Source organism: Oratosquilla oratoria, chromosome 39, assembly GCF_046742065.1.
Source record: "Oratosquilla oratoria isolate Oo_2021 chromosome 39, ASM4674206v1, whole genome shotgun sequence".
In the NCBI taxonomy this organism is placed as follows: domain Eukaryota; kingdom Metazoa; phylum Arthropoda; class Malacostraca; order Stomatopoda; family Squillidae; genus Oratosquilla; species Oratosquilla oratoria.
The window spans coordinates 16,104,220-16,123,599 of NC_134815.1; the positions used below are offsets into that span (position 1 = coordinate 16,104,220).

The following is a 19,380-nucleotide window of genomic DNA, read 5'->3' on the forward strand; positions in this document are numbered from 1 at the left end:
GCACCTTCACTTGCACTCTCTGGAAAGACGCAGAGTGCGGGGTGATCTAATAGAAGTGTTCAAGTGGATCAAAGGCTATAACAAGGGTGAAGCAAATAAGGTCATCATAATAAAACAACAGGGCAGGACTCGCAGTAATGGGTATAAACTGGACAAATTTAGATTTAAGAAGGAAATGGGCAAGAATTGGTTTACAAATAGGGTGGTTGATGAATGGAATAAACTTAGTAACCATGTAGTAAGCGCTGAAACTATCAGTTGTTTTAAAAAACGATTAGACAACTTTATGGATGGGGATGACAGGTGGTAATGGATACGGAGCTGCCTAGTGTAGGCCTTATGGTCTCTTGCAGTCTCCTTTATTCTTATGTTCTTAATACACTAGACACATCACATAATTCTGCCTGTCAGATTGTTTTACTAGGGTCTTTTACCAGGTGCTCATCATTATGATGGTGGCAATTATTTGGTAATACTTTACAAATTGTTAGACTTAATGGATTTCCTTTTGGTACAAAACGCAATGCATTTGTAACATTCAGGAAGCAGTTTGGTGATAGTGTCCAAAGTTGTTCACTCTGCCACTCACAACAGACTTCATTGAACGAGACCAGTCATCATTGGCACAGGTCATGACGAGTTCTGCCCTTTCGCACGTTCCCTCAGGAGTGCTGATGACTTCCAGTGCTTTGTTGTTCTTAGGCAAAACAAAATGTCTTATCAGCATTGTAAATCTAAAAGTCAAACACTCTTGCTTCAGAATAAAATTGCCCTTAGACATGACCATCACATAATGGACACTGAACACCTCATCTTGCTCTGCCTTTCACTATCCCCTGACAATGATATGGGGGCTCTTCTGGTGGCTGGTGCCTGTTGCTTTGGAGCCATGGGTGTCTTGGAAGAGACTTGAAGCAATAGAGTTGTTGATCCGTCAACTAACTCCTATTTATCCATATAAATACTCCTATAAAATTAATAGGACAGTTGTATTGTTTATTAACCATGCAAAATTATTATTCTCTTGTTTTTGTGCTCATGTTCCTAATATTTCCTTATAAGGGAGGTAGTCAAGGCATGCTCCCATTCCCATCCCTTACCCAATTGCTTTCCCCTTGAACTTAATTTTAAAACTTAATAGGATGTTCCTTTGTTGGCACATGGTGGAGGTTTGGTCCATTCTGCTTTAAATTACAAATTTTGCAGCAATGCATCTTGTATTCCAAAAATGTGGCAAAATGCATCGAATGCACTATGGATGCTTCATTTATAGTCTACAAACATGACCTCATTATGTTTTGGTATGGTCTTCAGTGGTGTCCAGAATGCACATTGTCTTCATCTGACTGTTGTCCTTTGAAATATATGTAACGGAAACTTTCTACTTTGGGATGTGGCATTTTCATCTAAGGTTTCCTGAAGCACTTGTTAGGTTTCTGCACTTGTGTTGATCTAACATAAAACTTGATGCAGGTTCTTCACTTACTTGGTGAATTTTAACATGGTAAAATGACAATCTCCTCAACATAATAAAATAAAACTCAACATTTTGATTACCTTGGGCCTTTGGGTGCAGTTTGACATAGGGTATGGCTTACCTTACCTGATGCAAGATTGCTGTTGTAAATCCAGTTTGCTCCTACATACAAGGGACGTTCAATAAGTAATACCCCTCACCCATTTCCCATAGCAATAGAGCAACAAAACTTGGCACATTCATTTGTCTTTCTCTACATAGGAACCACCCAGAGTTACACATTTCTCCCATAGTTTGATGCAGCTCTGGAGACCGTTTTTGTAGAACACCCCAGTTTGGTCCTCCAACCACGACGTGACTTCAGAAATCAAGGCTGCATCATCTAGGAAACGCTTTCCTTTCAAAAACAACTTCATGGCTGGGAAAAGGTGAAAGTCAGAGGGTGCAAGGTCAGGAGAGTAGGGGGGATGGGGGAGAATTTCATAGCCACACGCCCGTGCTTCTGATCTGGCGACATGCGAGTTGTGGACCGGAGCGTTGTCCTGCAAGAGGAGGACACCTATACTGATCTTACCTGCCTTTTGATTTTGATAGTTTCTCTTAATTTCCTCAAAAGTGAAGCATAATAGGCTCCTGTAATTGTCGTACCCTTTGCCAGGAAATCTGTCATCACTACTCCATCCTGGTCCCAGAAGACTGTGAGCATGACCTTGCCAGCGGAGGGCTGCACCCTTGCCTTCTTTGGAGGTGGTGAATCTAAGTGCTTCCACTGCATTGACTGGGCTTTGGTCTCTGGATCATAGTGATGGACCCAGGTTTCATCTTGTGTAATCAGTCTTTTGAAAAACTTTGACTCATCTTCTTGGCACATCTCCAAATTCATCCTCGAGCACACGGCGCGTTCTTGCTTCTGGAAAGGTGTGAGCAACCTGGGGATCCATCTGGCAGACACCTTATGCATATACAAATAATCATAAATGACTGTTTCTACATAACCTTTACTAATCTTGACCTCTTGGACTATTTGGCGAATAGTAATGCGTCGATCTTCCAAAATGGCAGCCTCAACTTGACGGACAGATGTTTCATCAATGGCAGAAGGGGGGCGACCAGGTCTGGGAGCTGTTTCCACAGAGTTCCGGCCATGTTTGAATTCACGATGCCAGCGTTTTACAAGGTCATAGGATGGGGCATCATCACCATAAGTTTCTTTCATTTCATCAAAAGTCTCCCGTGGTGTGCGTCCTTTCAAATATAAAAACCGGATCACAGCTCTGCATTCAACAGGCTCCGTTTGACACCTGACTCAGTTCAAACACCTGTAAATAGAAAACCACAATTAGTTCTAAGCTCTTATTTACCACATAACCCATAGAGATATAAATCACTGCACATGCAAAATTTGAGCTACATTGGACAATTGGAAGGGGGTAAGGGGCATTACTTATTGAACGCCCCTCGTACATATCCTTTCAAATTCTTCAAATGGCTTTTGTCGTAGTATCAACAACAGGTTAGGAAGGGTTTTGGACATAACTTGTTCTTCTGTGCCCTCAGAAAACATAGGGGAAGTTTCAGTTTATGGGACTTAATGTGTGAAGGGCTCGGTGAGAAAACAATTTAGTAATAAGAATATTTTAGCTATTTCATACCTTGAAAATGTAATCAGCCTTCCTTGCACACTTATTACTTTTGGGATCTGGGTTGTGTTTAAAAATAGTAACTGTTAAGAGCCTGTTCATGAAAAGTTCTCCAAGGGAAAAGAAAGACTGTGTATAGAGCATTTCATGTACATACATATACCAAAGGCATAAAAACCACTCCCACCCATTCCATCTCCAACATACTCCACTCCCATCCACCCCCTTCCCTCCCTCTTATCTTGGCACCTTCTGGATGACAGGTCATCTGTATCTTGTCCAGTGTCCTGGGTTAGAAGCAGTTTAAATCTGTGACCCCCCCCCCCCCTTACTTTTACCCACATTTATCTTCAACTTCCTTCTTTCGCACACCTTCCAAAACTCTATCACTAACATCCTCAATCCCTCCTCTGATCCTGCTACAAGAGCAGTGTCACCAGCAAACAACAACCGGTCTATCTCCCACTTTTCTCCATTTTCTTTAACAATCTCCAATCCCTGACCCACTACCCTTGCATCCTCTTGCACCACCCCCAACCATGTATAAATTGAACAGCCAGGGCCACATAACATATCCCTGACAAAGTCACACCTTTACCTCAATCCATTCACTATCTCCATTTCTAACCCTGACACACGCTCTACTACTCTCGTAAAAACATCATTCTAATAATGTGGGTATTTTGTGAACTGGTGTCCTACCTGGTGATGAATGTACTTTATGGAGAGTATTGGTTGTAAGTGATACTCATTTTTCCAAATGGATTGTAACTTGAAGAGAGGTTAAACACAAGACTTCCAAGATTCAAGTTTTTATTTGAAAGAAAAACAATACACAAATATGAAAAGCCTCCCACCCCCTGGAAAAGACATCCAGCTTCAACCTACCTCTAGTCTTGGTATCATATTTTCATTTTTAAATATTGATCTGTAAACTGAAAGCTTGTATTTTATATTTGTGTAATGTTCTTTCCAATAACACCATGGATCTTAAAAGCCTTGTGTAAGACTCCTTTAGAGTTATAAACAATCCATCTGGTAAACTGAGAAAATCGCTAAGTAACATTCTATTTTATTTGAATTTGTCCTCTTCACCTTTATAAGTGGACCTATACAAGCAATCCTCCAGTCCCGTGGCACACCTCCCTCCCTTAGGCAAATTAATCAACTTCATTATACTTTATCATTATTCCTCCCTTTGCCTGGCAATTTAACTGGACATGGTTTGCTTGAGACTTGTGATAGGTACCTGCATTTTCAAGTCTTGTTCATCTGAGCACCTTAGGGGCTGGCACTTGTTCTCCAAACTGGACCCAAAATCTCTCACGATACACTTTTTCAAATGTGGAGAGCTGGTATAAGGACTGCACTGGCGCCCTAGTGCTCAGGACACCATTCATCTTTAAAATAATACCAACACAGAATAGGCCTAGCCATTGATTCAAACTGCCCCAGAGCACCACACAGAAAATGCAGAACATTTCCTACTACAGTAGGGTGTGTCAATTTTAGGGATTAAAAAGGAAAACTCAAAATTTGTCATTTCGGTAGCAATTTATTGTTGCCTTTTTGACATACTGAACAAAATTCTGGCTCAAAAAGTAATTAAATTATTTCCTACCTACATCAAATTGAGTTTGAAATATATATATTGACAATTTCCAATGTATTTGGCATTATCTGCATCTTTTTATTTCAAGTTTATTGCCATAAAACAAGTTTATATGTAAAATATACTTCTGTTAAATTCTGTAGTACTGTGAGACAACCACCAATTCTGGCATCTAATAGGAAACTGAGCATGTTTGGTTCTCCAGTTGGGTGATCTGCTGGGATGCTGAGTACAAGTTAAAGCATGAATGAAACTGATAACCTGTTCTCTTCATGTTCTTTCATGTATGCTATACAGTAGCTATAGAACCAAATGAAGCTCCATGTACTTATTTGAGAACAATATTTGAGTGAACTTGACAATGCATACAAATTTGCATTTGTTTTCTATTAGAAGAACATAATGAAAATTTAGGATGTAGGATAGTTGTTTTAATCCACTATGTCATACATATCTCACATTTGGGAGTGAAAAGGCACAGTAATAATAATAGTGATAATTTTATTTGGTATTGGATCAATATACAGAAAGTGCAGATAAAGAAAAGAACGCGGTTCAAAATAACGGTTACAAATGCCGAGGATAACACACAAAAGCATGTAAGATTATTTCCATTGTGCTCCTCGATAATTTCACTTTGAATTTTATGTATCTTAAATTGTGAAAATCGACACACCCTACAACTACAGTGTCTCACATTAACAATCTCAAAACAGATACACAATGTATCTTCCCTGTGTGATTTGTAGACCCACCCAAAAGCTGTTGTTCAGTACCTGAAGGCTGTAGGTCTTCAACAGGGGAGGCCAGGGGCAATGGGTTGATTGGTTACTTGCCTTAACCTCTTGAATACGGGGATGCCTATGTATGTGTCACAAGCTGCGAGTGTGGTATACGAGGATGCCAGCATCTGCTTCTTGATTATATTTATTTTGTAGTTGTAGCTGAGTGACCCACATTTTCTGTGATGTTTATTTAGAGTGAAAGAGGATGAGTATAATGGCAGACTTTATATATATATTTATATATATATATATATATATTTTTTTTTTTCTCTGTAAACTTTACAAATTTCTCTTATCTAATCCATGTTAATGCCAGACTATTGTTCAATTAGGCTGTTGTACCTGAGGGAGTGGAATTTTGAATCTGTTGAGGGTCTCATTTATCCTAAGTATCCCCATAGATGAATGAAATTAGCCCAAAGTAGAATGAATACTATTGAGGGATTTTGTCAATGAACAAGTTATGTTCTCCCTCAAGCATTTCCTTTGGTTAGGTCACTCTCCATCCTCAAGATACACTAGAAGAGATAATAATCTTTCTTGTTTTTAGATCTAATTTCTGATATCCTTTGTTTCAGATTGATCGCAGGATGGAGCGTGAGAGCAACCAGCTAGAAGCTGGGCCTATCCTGTGTAGGACTGGTTGTGGATTCTTTGGATCTCCAAACACAGATGGGCTTTGCTCTAAATGCTACAAAGATGCCCTAAAGAAAAAACAGCAACCTCCAAGTACCGTCCCCTCCCCCACAGCAACAACAGCTGCAGCGAGTGCCTCTCCTGCTCCCCCAAGCACAAACAGCAGCACCACCACTACCCTCCAAGCAACGGCCACCACAGCCCAGCCCACAGTTCCATCCCTTTCACAGGTGTGTTTACTTGCTTAACACATTCTTTGCAGGGTTCCTTGGCTGACAAAATTGCCAAGGAGCAGCTGGAATACATAGTCTTTTGTGGGGAGGTTGCATCTTGTGCACATTTGCATATACAGCATCCTTCAGGCTGCATCATTCTTTCATTTACCACTCTCCATTCACTTCTATATTACACTTGATATGGGCCTGATCCAGAGACCAGGTATTGGCCCCTTGGGGTATACTCCCTTATGGAGGTGGGGTGATGGAGCCAGTTAGTGAGCAGGTATACTAGGGTGTTTGCTGGTCGTTTACTTGTCAAGGACAACCTTCCTGCATTTCTGCTATGCAGGACAATGATAGGCATGTCCAGCATTGCAACCCTGGTAACCACCTGGTTGCTGTTACTGGTTACAGAGCTATTGGTCCCCTACAAGAGACCTGAGGCAACAGGTTAATTGATATTCTTGCTTGACACGTTACTTCTGTATCCAGTGGGCCCCTTTGGCTTTTCCGTGTATGTAATTTTTGGTCATCTAAAATCACTCCTTCCATTTCTGCTGTCCATTCATTCTTCATTCGTTCTTTCCATGTCCCAAACAACATCAGCACACTATCTACCTTATCCAACAATTTTTTTTTTTCTTTTTCCACCCTTGTTTTCAAAAATGAAATGTCTACCAATATTCGTGGCCATCTTTTAGATAGACCAAACATTCTTTATCTGTTCCTTTCTACTGATTCTGCTTAATTCATGCCTTTCTTTGTTGTGTGCCTATTTAAAAGAATAGATGAAAAATAAAAAAATTTGCATGTTACATGTGGCAGGAAAGGGAGGAGTTGAGGAGGAGGTTGGTTGTAGATGAAAAAAGCAAATAAATGCCTTGGGGAATTAAAAAATATAGTGAGAAATGGACATTTGGGAATGGATACCGATAGGAGATTGTATGAAGGGGTGGTGCAGATAGCACTGTATGGGACAGGGACATGGAACATAAGAGAGGAAGATTTTAAATGTGTTTGAAATTAAATGTCTAAAGTATGGTAGGGGTTACAGGGTTGTTTAGGGAGAAATGAGGTGAGGGTGGAAAAGGAAATGGGTTTAATGAAAAATTATTGGGATGGTTTAGACATGGAAAGAACGAGTGAAGAAAGTAAAAAAAGAAATTGTGGAAGGCAGAGGTGGATGGAGTGAACTTGATGGGGTGACAGGATATGATGGATGAATTGGGTGAAAGGGGCATTGAGCAAGATGGTATGTCTGTTGAGGAAGGAAGAGAGAAGACAGAAGATAGGGGTGAGTGGAGAATGACCTGTGTAAAGATGTGTGGAAGGGACTGGATAGTTGGGAGGTTAAGGAGTGGTCGTGTATGAATATTTTTATGCAGCTCAAAGGAATTTCTCTCCGTCTTCAATGCTTTTGCATGAGGGAACAAAGAGGGGGGTTGCCGGTTTAATGCTGCAGCCTTGCTGCAGATGTTCTGTGTCTTGCTGCATTGCTTCAGACCCAGGGCAATGGGCAATATGTTGGGATGATCCATCATCCATGAGGAGCCAAGATGAGAGGGAGGGAGGGGTGGTGAATGGGAGTAATTTGTGGGAGTGGAATTATGCCCTTTTATTTTGGCCACCTCCCTTGTAAAGGGGGAAAAGCACTTGGTATATGTATGTAAGTATACCTATACCCAAAACATTGTCACTACTGCCTTTTTACACCATAAGACCCATCCTTGTACAGATGCTTTTGGCACTTAAGCATTAGTGCCTGGGAATATGAGGCTGTTTATTTATACTAAAAGGCTTCTTCCCCCCATATCAGGGAGGTAGCCAACCAAGGTATGCACCCATCCTACACCCATCCAACACCCAATTGTGAATATGAAGTGACCTAAACAGTGTTCCTGGACTACTCCACTTTTTATTCTTCATGGCGCTCCCCAAGAAATGCAAGAGAGTAGGGCTTGACCTAAAGAAGTTGGAAAAGAGGATTAGCTACAACCAACTGATGGCAAGTTCACCATGTAATGACATCATGAACCAGGCACATCAGTTTTGTGAATTTTTTTTAAACTGAGATGAGTAAGGCCTTGGAAAATAACACTCAGGATGTATATAATTGTTTTCCAAATTAAATATTTTTTGAACTTGGACAAAATTAAGAAGGGGGTTCCTCCCGATTAAGTTTCATCACAGAGTATATTGTGCCTGGTTTACTATGGGAGGGGTGGGGGAGCAAATTATTGTAGCAGATGAAACATCGAGGGTCCATTGAACAAGTTTTTGTGCCAAGGCATATTTGTGATAAGTTTTTGACAGAAGGTAAGGTTGATTTTTGGGCCTATGGATTTCAAGGTTAGAGGGTTAGAGTATAGGAAAATGGGAAGTGAACCAATTGTTGTTTGTGGATGACATTGAACTTGTGGCTGGGTGAGAGGAGGGCCCAAGGCAGTTTGTGACTGAGTTTGGGAAGGTATGTAATAGGAAGTGGATGCCTGTAAATACAATGTGGTGAGATGTACAAGAGGTGAGGGTAGCAGCAAGCTGGATGAAGTTGTAAATGAAAGAGGTTAGAAACAGTGGATGGTTTTAAGTACTTCAGGTTACATGTGGCAGGGAATGGAGGAGTTTGGGTTAAAATGTACTGTGGAATGAGGGAAGCGAGTAAATGGGCATGGAAGGTGTTGTGAAATTTTGGTGTCAGGGGATGGATGCAAAAAAACTGGAGGGGTGATTGTATCTATGACACTGTATGGGGCTACTTTGATAATTTGACACAGCCTGAAGGAATTTCTTTTCTGTTTTTCACATGAGGGGACAAGGGGGGAGGGCTGCCCAGTAGATATAGTGGTTGGCCCTCCTGTGGATGTGCTGTCTTGTGTTGCTTCCGAGCCAGTTAGTGGGCAGGAGATGGGGAAGAACCTTCATCCAGAAGGAACTAAGATGAAAAGGATGCAAATGGGTATGGGATGGATGGGGGATTGGTGCGTGCCTTGGCTACCTTGTAAATGAAGGTCATCAAAGATCCCACCCACTGCCACAGTGAAGCACCTTTACGGCAGAGCTCCACAACCATTTTTCACTCGAGCTATCTCTTGTCTTCTCCCTTCGCTGCTCAAGGTCTTCATTCCCATCCATCCATCTTTTTCAGTCTTCCCCTCAAGCTCACTCCATCCACCTCTGCCTTCCACACTTTATTAGTCTTCACCTTGCACGAGCAAAGCAGGAAAAATTTGCCAAGATAATCGCAACTTCATGCCAAAACATTGAGTTCTGCCTTGCTGCATTGCCTTTGACCCAAGCAATGTGATGGGAACAGGGCCCTTCATCCCAGAGGAGATGGAAGAGGTGGTTAAATGTGTCTTGATTGTCTTATGGTGTTGGTGTGTGCTTCAAGTCAGCCACTAATTTTCGAAAGGAAAGGGCCTTTGGTATATTGTATTGGTTTGGGCCTCTTGCTTCTGGTAGTAGTTTATTCCACCCATCCCTTGCTTTCAGAGTTGATGGTTGTGGAGGATTGGGTAAAGCCCTTCTCCATTGCCAATATATGTGGATCACCAGAACCACATTAATGACAGCCCCTTGTGCTCAAGAATTTGGAAATCCATATCTCATTTAACCATTGTTTTTTCAGGATAAGATTAAGCTCTTCCTCCATTTCATTTTGAGATTTTTTTAAAAGGGAATCAAATTAGAGTAGGATGAATGAAGGGTGGGTGTGTGCCTTGGCTGGCTACCTCCCTTATGATAAGGGGGAAGAAGCCTTCTGGTGTATAAACTAGGACTGAGATTTATACTTTAATGGTGTTATTCAAGCAGGGTCTATTACTGGCAAATGTGCTATTTTGCACTGTTGTGATCTTGTATTTTTATTACAGGCTGATGCTTCCAGTGGCAGCCCAGAAAAATCCTGTCCTGATGTTTCAGCATGTGGGGAGGATGTAGATTCTTCGAGTCCAGATCAAGATGGAGCCAAAAAGAAAAAGAATAAGTGCCATATGTGCAAGAAAAAGGTTGGACTTACAGGTAGGTTTGCACAGACTATATATCTTCCATGTATCTTCTTTCCTGCTTCAGCCTGGCTATTTTTCTCTATCTTTTACCTTCACATTACTTAGTGCCTAAGTCACACTCCTGTTCATAACAACCTTATTCTGCCTCATTTGAAGCTATGTATTTAATTTCTTCTGTTTTAGTCTGTTCATAAGAACCACACACCACCATACTTCCATAACTTGGTTCCCAATAATCTGTAAAACAAGACATTTTACAAACTACATAAGAAAGCATAAAGAGTAATTATGTAACACACCAAATCTAGCCCAATAGAACACCTGCTCTCAGAAACCTAAATCCTCCCCATAGGGTTTCATTTGAAAACAATAGGAACATGTGCAGATATGGACAGATGGATACTCTTTCTGAGAATTTTTTAATGCATAGGAGGTTAGGGATTGATTGTAGCAGAGGAAGGAGGTAGGAAAATGACTGATGGTAGAAGAATATGACTGTATACCAAGGGTCTCTTGCTCTGTGGGAGGTAGCCAGGCAAGGCAGGCACGCACTTGCACCCATTCCACTCCCATCCACCCCTCGTTGTTTCCCTCGCATCTTAGCTCCTCATGAATGAAAGGTCTTCCCAGGAGCAATTTAGTAAGGCATAGAACATCAACAGGCCCGCTGTATTTGCACAGCAACACTCCCTCCTCATCCCCACCTGCAAGAAATAGAGAACACAAGAAGACCCAAGGCTGCATCAAAATAACATCTATATACAACCATTCTCCACTCACACCTCTCCTCTGCCTTCTCCCTTCCCTGTTCAACAGGCCCATTATTACTCAAGAGGGGAATGTATGACAAAGCTGTAGGAAAAGATAAGGCACAAAAAACAGTGATAATGCAAACTGTTAAGGCACCCGAGTTGGATCCTTGTCATGCAGTGTCTGAAAAGGGGGAGAACAGTGAATTGGCTATTGAAGTTGTGTAATGTTTGATTAAAGAAAGGTGTGCTGTAGGTCTGGAAGAGTGCTTGTATAGTTCTGTTTTACAAAAGTAAAGGGAATAGTTAGTGTAGTAGTTGTGCAGGGTAATTTTTTTTAGGTTAGAAATGTAGAGTGAGAAAATTAGAAGAACTGAAGGAGTAATTGGTGAAAAACAGTGTGGGTTTAGGAAAGGTAGAGGATGCATGGATCAAATTTCATGCAGCAAGGCAGATATGCAACAAGTTTTTGGAAAAGGTAAAGGTGTTTTTTGGGCTATATGGAACTAAAGGTTTGATAGGGTTGTCAGGAAACCATTGTGGGAGTTGTTGGAGATATACAGGATAGGGGTTATGGCTGTTTGTGAAAAGCTTCAACATTAGTAGAGCTTGGGTTGGAATGGTGGAAGTGCGTGATTTGCGTTGGAGGTGGGGCTGTGTCGGTGATATGTTGCATTTCCATGTGTACATGGATGGGATGGTACAAGAAGTGAAGGTGTTAGGCTGAGGATTGGAGGTGGTTTGTGAGAGTGGATAGGTGAACTAGTTGTTTGCTGATGGCATTGCACTTGTGGCTGGGTCAGAGGAGGGTCTAAAGCAGTTAGTTTAGGAAGGTGTGTGTGATAGAAATTGAAAGTGAATGTGGCTAAAATAAAGGTGATGTGATGTACAAAGGGTGAGGGTGGATAGTTCTAAGTATTTATATTTACATATAGCAGGGAATGGAAAAGTAGTGGTTGAGGCAAGCTGTAGAATGACAGAAGCAAGTAGATATCAGAGGAAATGAAGTCTACAGAAACTGGCATCTGGGAATAGATATAAAGAGAACTGTAGGAAGGGTTGATTGTACCTGTGACACCCCTCCCTCCCTACCTCCTTTTTTTCTTGGCTCCTGGATAATGGGTCATACCTGCATCTCGCCCATTGCCCTGGATCATAAGCAATGCAGTAAGACACAGCAAGGCCGCCTCGCTTAATATGTGACCCCAATCTCCATCCCCTCGTGCGGAAAAAGAAAAGACTGAGAAATCCCTTTGGGCTGTGTCAAAATATTATTCACACACAACCACTCCCTAACCCATACACAAACATTATCCACTCACCCCTGTTTTTTTCTCTTCTCCTTTACTACCTCAACAGACATCCCCCTTTCTCAATGCCCCTTTTACCCCATCTCTCCATCCATCTCATCCTAGGATGCCCTCACCCCTTGTTCACTCCACCTCCGCCTTCCACACTTTACTAATCTTTCTTCACTCGTTCCTTCTGTGTCCAAACCATCCCAATACTCTTTCATCAATCCTATTACCCAATTCATTTTCCACCCCCACTCTTCTCATCACCTTGTTTCTCACTCTATCTAGCCTGGTAACCCCAACCATATCTTCTCAGACATTCCATCTCAAACTCGTTTAAACTCTTCCTCTAATGTTCCCTGTATGAAAAAGAATAGAAATCCCTTCAAGCTGTATCAGTCATCCATTCACAACCATTCCCCTCTAGCACCTATCCTCTCCTCTGTTCAACAGACATTCATTTTTGCTGAAGGCCCCTTTCACCCCATCCATCCATCCATCTCATTCTCAGTCTTGATTTTAAGTACACTCCATTCACATCTACCTTCCACACTCCTTCTGCTAGTCTTTCTTCACTCATCCTTTCCATATGCCCAAACCTTTCCATTATTTCCTTTCAGTCCCATCTGCCAGCTTTTTTCCACCTCAGCTGTTTTTCTCCTCTCATTTCGCACTCCCTCATAATTTTCACCATATTTCTCAGACACTTCATCTTTCTCCATAATGATCTGTTCATTCCACAGCTGAATCTATATCCTACCTCATACCTCCTACCTCTGCTCCTGTTCTTCCTCTTCTCACTCTTGTCTGCTGATATCTTTGAAATATTTCTAACAGATGTTCTGCACTTGAGATGTCTTCGGCTAAAGTAACAAAAGGCCCTTCCCTTGCAGGATTTGCGTGCAGGTGTGGAGGTTTATTCTGCTCAGTCCATCGTTACAGTAATGAGCATCGTTGCACATTTGACTATCGTGAACATGGAGCTGAAGAAATCAGGCGAAATAATCCTGTTATCAAGGGAGAAAAGATCCAAAAAATATGAAACTCTGAGTAGATGGCCAACAGTTATATCACCCCACCACCTCACAGTAAGCAAGTGCGTACAGGACACAGGAACATTGTGAACGTTGAAGTCCAGTTTCAGTTATTTGGACATGGAGTGAAGAATATTTTTCGTTTATTTCTTTATTTTATTTATTTTTTTTTTTTTTATATAGATATTCAATGTTGGAATTCATCCTTCATCATGCTGCAAAGGTTTCTATTGCAAAGGTCTCCTAGGTAACTCGAGGTTGGTTGGGTCGGATCTGTTGTGTTGTGTGTTTGTCAGCAGTGTGTGTGTGTGTGTGGTGCGTACGCTTGTGCACTTTGTTGAGTGTGTGTGGGTGTGTGTGTGTGGTGGGCTCATAGAAACTGTTGACGCTGATTCCCGCCACCTGTGTCTAGCATTACCTCATCATGGTCATCACCCTGCTGGTTCATTTTCATTCTCATCCCATATGTCACTTTCATTGTCATCATCACTAATCATAACATTACCTCATCCATCATTGTTTCTCATTTCCAACTGCCATTTTCTCATCCAATGTCGTTAGCATGTAGGGAAATTACCTATTGCCTTGGCCATAGGTCTTGTCAGGGCCTGTGTCACTGATAGGAAAGGATTATAAGTGGTCCTTCCAGTAAGTGTGAACAGATCCCTGTGTAAACAGAAACGACCTCCCATTACCACTTGCTGTGCATCTGTTATATCAAAAGACATTGCCCTTGGTGGTCAACAGGGTACTTGATAGGAAATACAACAGCAGTAACAAGACCCCATGGTGGTGTACAGCCACTGCCTTACAGTTGTGCATCCCAGCCCCACACAGGACTTGCACAGCTCCCCTGGTTGTTTATGCCCCAATGTATGATAGATGAAAAGAAGTGCACCAAGTGCCAGCTGTTGTGTTCAGCTGGGCACCCCAACTCTGCTGTTGACCTACAGGAGGTGATGTCTTGGTGCAAATGTTCGGCTGAGGACTTCTGGGAACCTGTATTATTATTATTATACACTTGGTCTTGTAGGGCAACTTTCAAGCCTTTTATACCAAGTGTTTAAAGTTATTAATTGCAACATTGTAGTTGGTACAAGAAATGACAAAAAAATGAGGTAGCCTTGATTGTATGAATGATACTTACAGCTAGGGCAGTTGTGTTAGCATGTGTGTGCTCTTATTACAACTACAAAAGTAATGCAAGCTCACATAAGTACTACTTTCTGGAGTCAAATGGGTTAACCAATATTTGACACGTACTTGTCATGCCAATCTCTTTGACTCCTTGTTTATTGTCTTTGTTTGCGTTTGAGCCACAATAAAAATTCAATTGTACCATAAACTAATGATATGCACCTTTTTACTATTGGAGTGAAAAACATTTGTAAGCATCGTTTTTCTCTTATTGTGTTTTTATTATTGTAGTTGGTGCTTATACAGAGTAGATGAAGTAAAGGACCCCACAGTTTATATTGAAATAAAAAAACTAAAATAAAAATAACAGCAAGCTCCTTCGTAAAGTAAAGGGATGCTACAGAAAAATGAGTTCTACTCCTTCCATATTTGTTTGAGCATCAGCTTTCTAAGGAGCTTGTTATTGCTTTATAAATATTCCTCACTTGATTACCATAATATATCAAGTCATTGTTATCATATACATTTGTAGTCAAATATGTCCTGGTGTGCTCAATAAAGGGTACAGCTAATTGTACTGTTGTGTATTATTGCCCAGAATCATTGTGATTAAAATCTATGAATAGGGATGACAGTTTGATATGTATTGTGTAGTGACATGTTGCTAGTTTACCAAGGAAAAGTTTACTGGCATATGGGTAGACATTTCTTGTGGAAGAATGGTTACAGTCAAGCCATGGATTCAACTCTCACCAGGGAAAGTTATGGTAAATATGAAGAAGCAGCTGAGACACAGTATATTGTCAGTGTCAAAACTTCAACTAGGATCCTAAAATATGTTTATGAGAAAGAACATGGGTGTGTTAGCATTGAGTGAAGCTAGTTGAAATGAGGGTGATAATGAATTTGGGAGTGCAGTGGGGAGATTGTAGAGTGTGATGAAGTGAGGGAAGAAGTTGCTCTGCTGGGAAATGATGAGATAGAAATCATGTGGAGGGATGTATCTTCAAGTTAATGTCTGTAAAGGTGAAACTGGGATAGGAGATGTTTGTGAGTGCATATGGACCTGGTAGAGAAGAGTGAAGAAAAGGACTTTGTATTGATTTAAATGGCTTGCTAGTTTTGGAATGGAAGCTAAGAGGAGATTGTATGAAGGAGTGACCATGTCAACAGCACTGCATAGAGTGAGAAACAAGGAGGAGAGTGGGGGTGGAAAGGGAGTTGGGAGATAGGGTTGATGAAAGAGTATTGGGATGGTTTGGGCACATGAAAAGAACGAGTGAAAAAGATTAGTGAGGTGTAGAAGGCAGAGGTGGAAGGAGTGAACATAGGGGGCAACCAAGGATGAGATGGATGGATGTGGTAAAAGGAGCATTAGGAAAGAAGGGAATTTGTGTTGAAGGATGGGAGAAAGCAAATAATAGTGGTGAATGGAGAATGGTTGTGTGTGTATAATGCTGTGATGCATGGAAGGGAGTGGGGGGGGGGTATGTGTGAATGATATTTTGATGCAGCCTGAAGGGATTTCTCCCAGTCTTCATATTTTTCTGCATGAGGGGATGGAGAAGGGACGTCACCAATTAAGTGAAACAACCTTGGTGTGCATGTGCTGTGTCTTGCTACACTGCTGCTGACCCAGGGTAGTGGGCAAGATGCTGGGATGACCTGTCATCCAGGAAGAGCCAAGATAAGAGGGGGGGGGGGGGTGAATGGGAGTAAAGTATGTGGGGATAGAATGGATAGAAGTAGATTTTATGCCTTTGTATTTTGGCTACCTCCCTTGTAAGGGGGAAATAGCCATTGGTTGTGTGTATGTGTATGTACTAGTTTTGGGAGGAACATCAATGTAGCTGCATTGGGGGATCAAATGCTGAAGCAGGGGATGAGCCAATTGAAAGAGTATTAGGAATTTTTGGAGTGCTAGGTATGGGGCAAAGACTTGGAATTTAAGAGGGGCAGAAAGGAGAAGTTTAAATGTTTCGAGATGAAATGTGAGAAGTATTGTAGGGGTAACATGGTGATAGAGTAGGATGAGATGGGGAGGACAGGGAAGGGGCAATGCTGATGAATGATTACACTATGTAACATTATTTTGTCTTTGACAAGTTATTTTGTAACTTTTTTCATTTTAAAACAAAAAATGTCCATTATTCCTATCAAACTGCTTTTGTGGCTTTCAGAATTTTTTGCCCCAAAACAGCTAATTTTAATTATTTTCACCATTTTTGGACAGAAAACCAAAACAAATTCAAATGAAACAAAATGTTATTCTAAACGTTCTGAAACTAATTTTTGGGCTTAAAAATTAATACAACAATTCACTTTCATATGAGAGCCTTGAAATGTAGTCTTCCATCATGTTTTCATTGAAGGATCCCTGATATCTTTGTTCAAAGTTGTATCTTGATGGAAGCACTCCCCTTGTTCCTTTGAATATGCTCCCATATTCTCCTTGAAGTTGAGGTGAGCATCTCGGATATATACCTTCAGTCAGTTGTGTTATAAGAACATAAGAATGAAGGATACTGCAAGAGACCATAAGGCCTACATTAGGCAGCTCTGTAGTAAGTTCATGCTATATTCTAGGAATAGCAAATCTCATGGCTCTGTTTTCTTCTCTATGCCTGTAAAAGAACAACAGTACGAGTTTCTGTTAAACTTGTTTGTTTTTCATTTTAATACGTACTTGGATCTTACTCTCGAAAAATAGCAGCTATCTTACGTTCTAGTGCCCAGAAACAAAATTATGTGCCTAGGTCTTGTCTAGGTCTCCAACTGGACAAAATATGTTTTGTGAGCTTCACACATTTTTCCCAGATGCTGTCACAGACAACTTCTTTGATGAATTGACCACATATGTAGCAGAATGGATCTGGAGAATGATTACAGCCTCTTGATGCCATTTCATCTTTTAAAATGTGTATTAGGCAGAATGTCTAAAAAAAAGGAGGTACAGTGATGGTGGACTGGCTGGTGAGGTTTTTTAATGTTTGCTGGAGAGAGGGTAGTGCCGGAGGACTGGAGGATTCCCTGTATAGTTCCTCTTTACAAGGGAAAAGGGGACAAGTGTGAATGTAGTAGTTTCAGAGGGATTAGCTTGTTAAGTGTAGTTGGGAAGGCTTATGGGAGGATCTTGATTGAGAGGATTAGGAGAGGAACAGTGAATTTAGGATGGGTAGAGGTTGTGTAGATCAGATCTTTGTGGTAAGACAGATATGTGAGAAAGCTATAGGAAAGGGGAAGGATGTTTTTTGGGCTTTTATGGATATGGAAAAGGGTAGACAAAAGCACTGTGGGAGGTTATGCAGATATACAAGATAGGAGGAAAGCTTCTGGGAGCTGTCAAGAGTTTTATGATAGAGCTTGTGTCAGGATTAGAAATGGAGAGAGTGAGTGGTTCGAGGTAAAGGTGGGACTTCGTCAAGGATGTGTTATGTCGCCCTGGCTGTTCAACTTGTACATGGATGGGGTAGTGCGAGAGGTAAATGCAAGGGTAGTGGGTCAGGGATTGGAGATGGTTAAAGAAAAGTGGAGGATCGGAGGAGGGATTGAGGAAGTTGGTGACAGAGTTTGGGAGAGTATGTGATAGAAGAAAGCTAAAGATAAATGTGGGTAAAAGTAAGGTGATGAGATGTACAAGGGGTGAAAGTGGCAGTAGACTGGATGTGAGCATTAAGAGAGAGCAACTGGAGGAAGTGGATAGTTTCAGATACTTGGGTGCAAATGTGGCAGGAAAAGGTGGAGGTAGAATGTAGATTGAGAGAAGCGAGTATATGCCTTGGTGGATTAAAAAGTGTAATGAGGAATAGACATTTGGGAATGGATGCTAAGAGGAGACTGTATGAAGGAGTGATTGTGCCAACAGCACTGTATGGGGCAGAAACATGGAACATAAGAGAAGAAGAGAGAAGGAGTTTGAATGTGTTTGAGATGAGGTGTCTAAGAAGTATGATGGGGGTTAATAGGCTAGATAGAGTGAGAAATGAGGAGGAGAAAAGGGGTGGAAAGGGAGTTGGAAGGTAGAGTTGATGAAAGAGTATTGGGATGGTTTGGACACATGGAAAGAATGAGTGAAGAATGACTAGTAAAAGAGGTATGGAAGGCAGATGTGGAGGGAGTGAACATGAAGTGGATGGATGGGGTGATGGGGGATTTGGGGAAGAGGGGAATGTCTGTTGAGGAAGGACGGGAGAGGACAGAAGATGGGTGAATGGAGAATGGTTGTATATGGATGATGCTGTGATGCATGAGGTGGAATGTGTGGGGGGATGGGGGGTGTGGGAGTATGTGTGAGCAAAATTTGACGCAGCCCGAAGGGATTTCTCCCCGTCTTCTCCTTTTATGCAATGGGGGGACGGAGAGGGGGGGTCGCCGATTTAATGAAGTGGCCTTGCTGTGGATGTGCTGTGTCTTGCGACACTGCTTCTGACCCAGGGCAGTGGACAAGGTGCAGGGATGACCCGTCATCCAGGAGGTGCTAAGATAAGAGGGAGGGTGGAGGGATGGAATGGGTGGGAATGATTTTATGCCTTTTTTTCACCTCCCCTTGTCACCACTGTCACTTAAATTTGACTTGTAATATCACTCGTCTCAAGGCCCCTTGCCTCTCGTTACGTGAGTTTCACTAATATTCAAGTTCCTCTTAAGCAGTAGGCCCAATGCCTTCTTTTTCCTGTAGTCTCACTATTTTCTAGGCCCCATGCCTATTCCTCTCGTCCTTTGGGTTAATAAAAGGGTGGTGAATTTTCTTTCTTCTTTCACTGTAATTTCACCTTCTGCTTACACTCGGG

At 41.5% G+C, this 19,380-nt stretch overlaps 1 protein-coding gene across 20 annotated transcripts in view; it reads left to right on the forward strand.

Annotated features, from left to right (window-relative positions):
- Positions 1-15,167, forward strand: part of LOC143020303 (uncharacterized) — a 139,367-nt gene extending 124,200 nt beyond the window's left edge. For 10 of the 20 annotated variants that reach the window (XM_076176577.1, XM_076176582.1, XM_076176581.1 and 7 more), the window contains 4 exons: positions 2,513-2,654; positions 6,093-6,380; positions 10,241-10,388; positions 13,298-15,167. In XM_076176577.1, coding sequence (XP_076032692.1) covers positions 2,622-2,654; positions 6,093-6,380; positions 10,241-10,388; positions 13,298-13,461 — 633 coding nt within the window. In that variant the 5' untranslated portion in view covers positions 2,513-2,621 and the 3' untranslated portion in view covers positions 13,462-15,167. Of the gene's footprint in view, positions 1-2,237; positions 2,396-2,512; positions 2,655-6,092; positions 6,381-10,240; positions 10,389-13,297 lie in introns of those variants that run through there. The other 10 variants (XM_076176571.1, XM_076176575.1, XM_076176574.1 and 7 more) reach the window with 3 other exon arrangements.
- Positions 15,168-19,380: the final 4,213 nt, after the last annotated feature.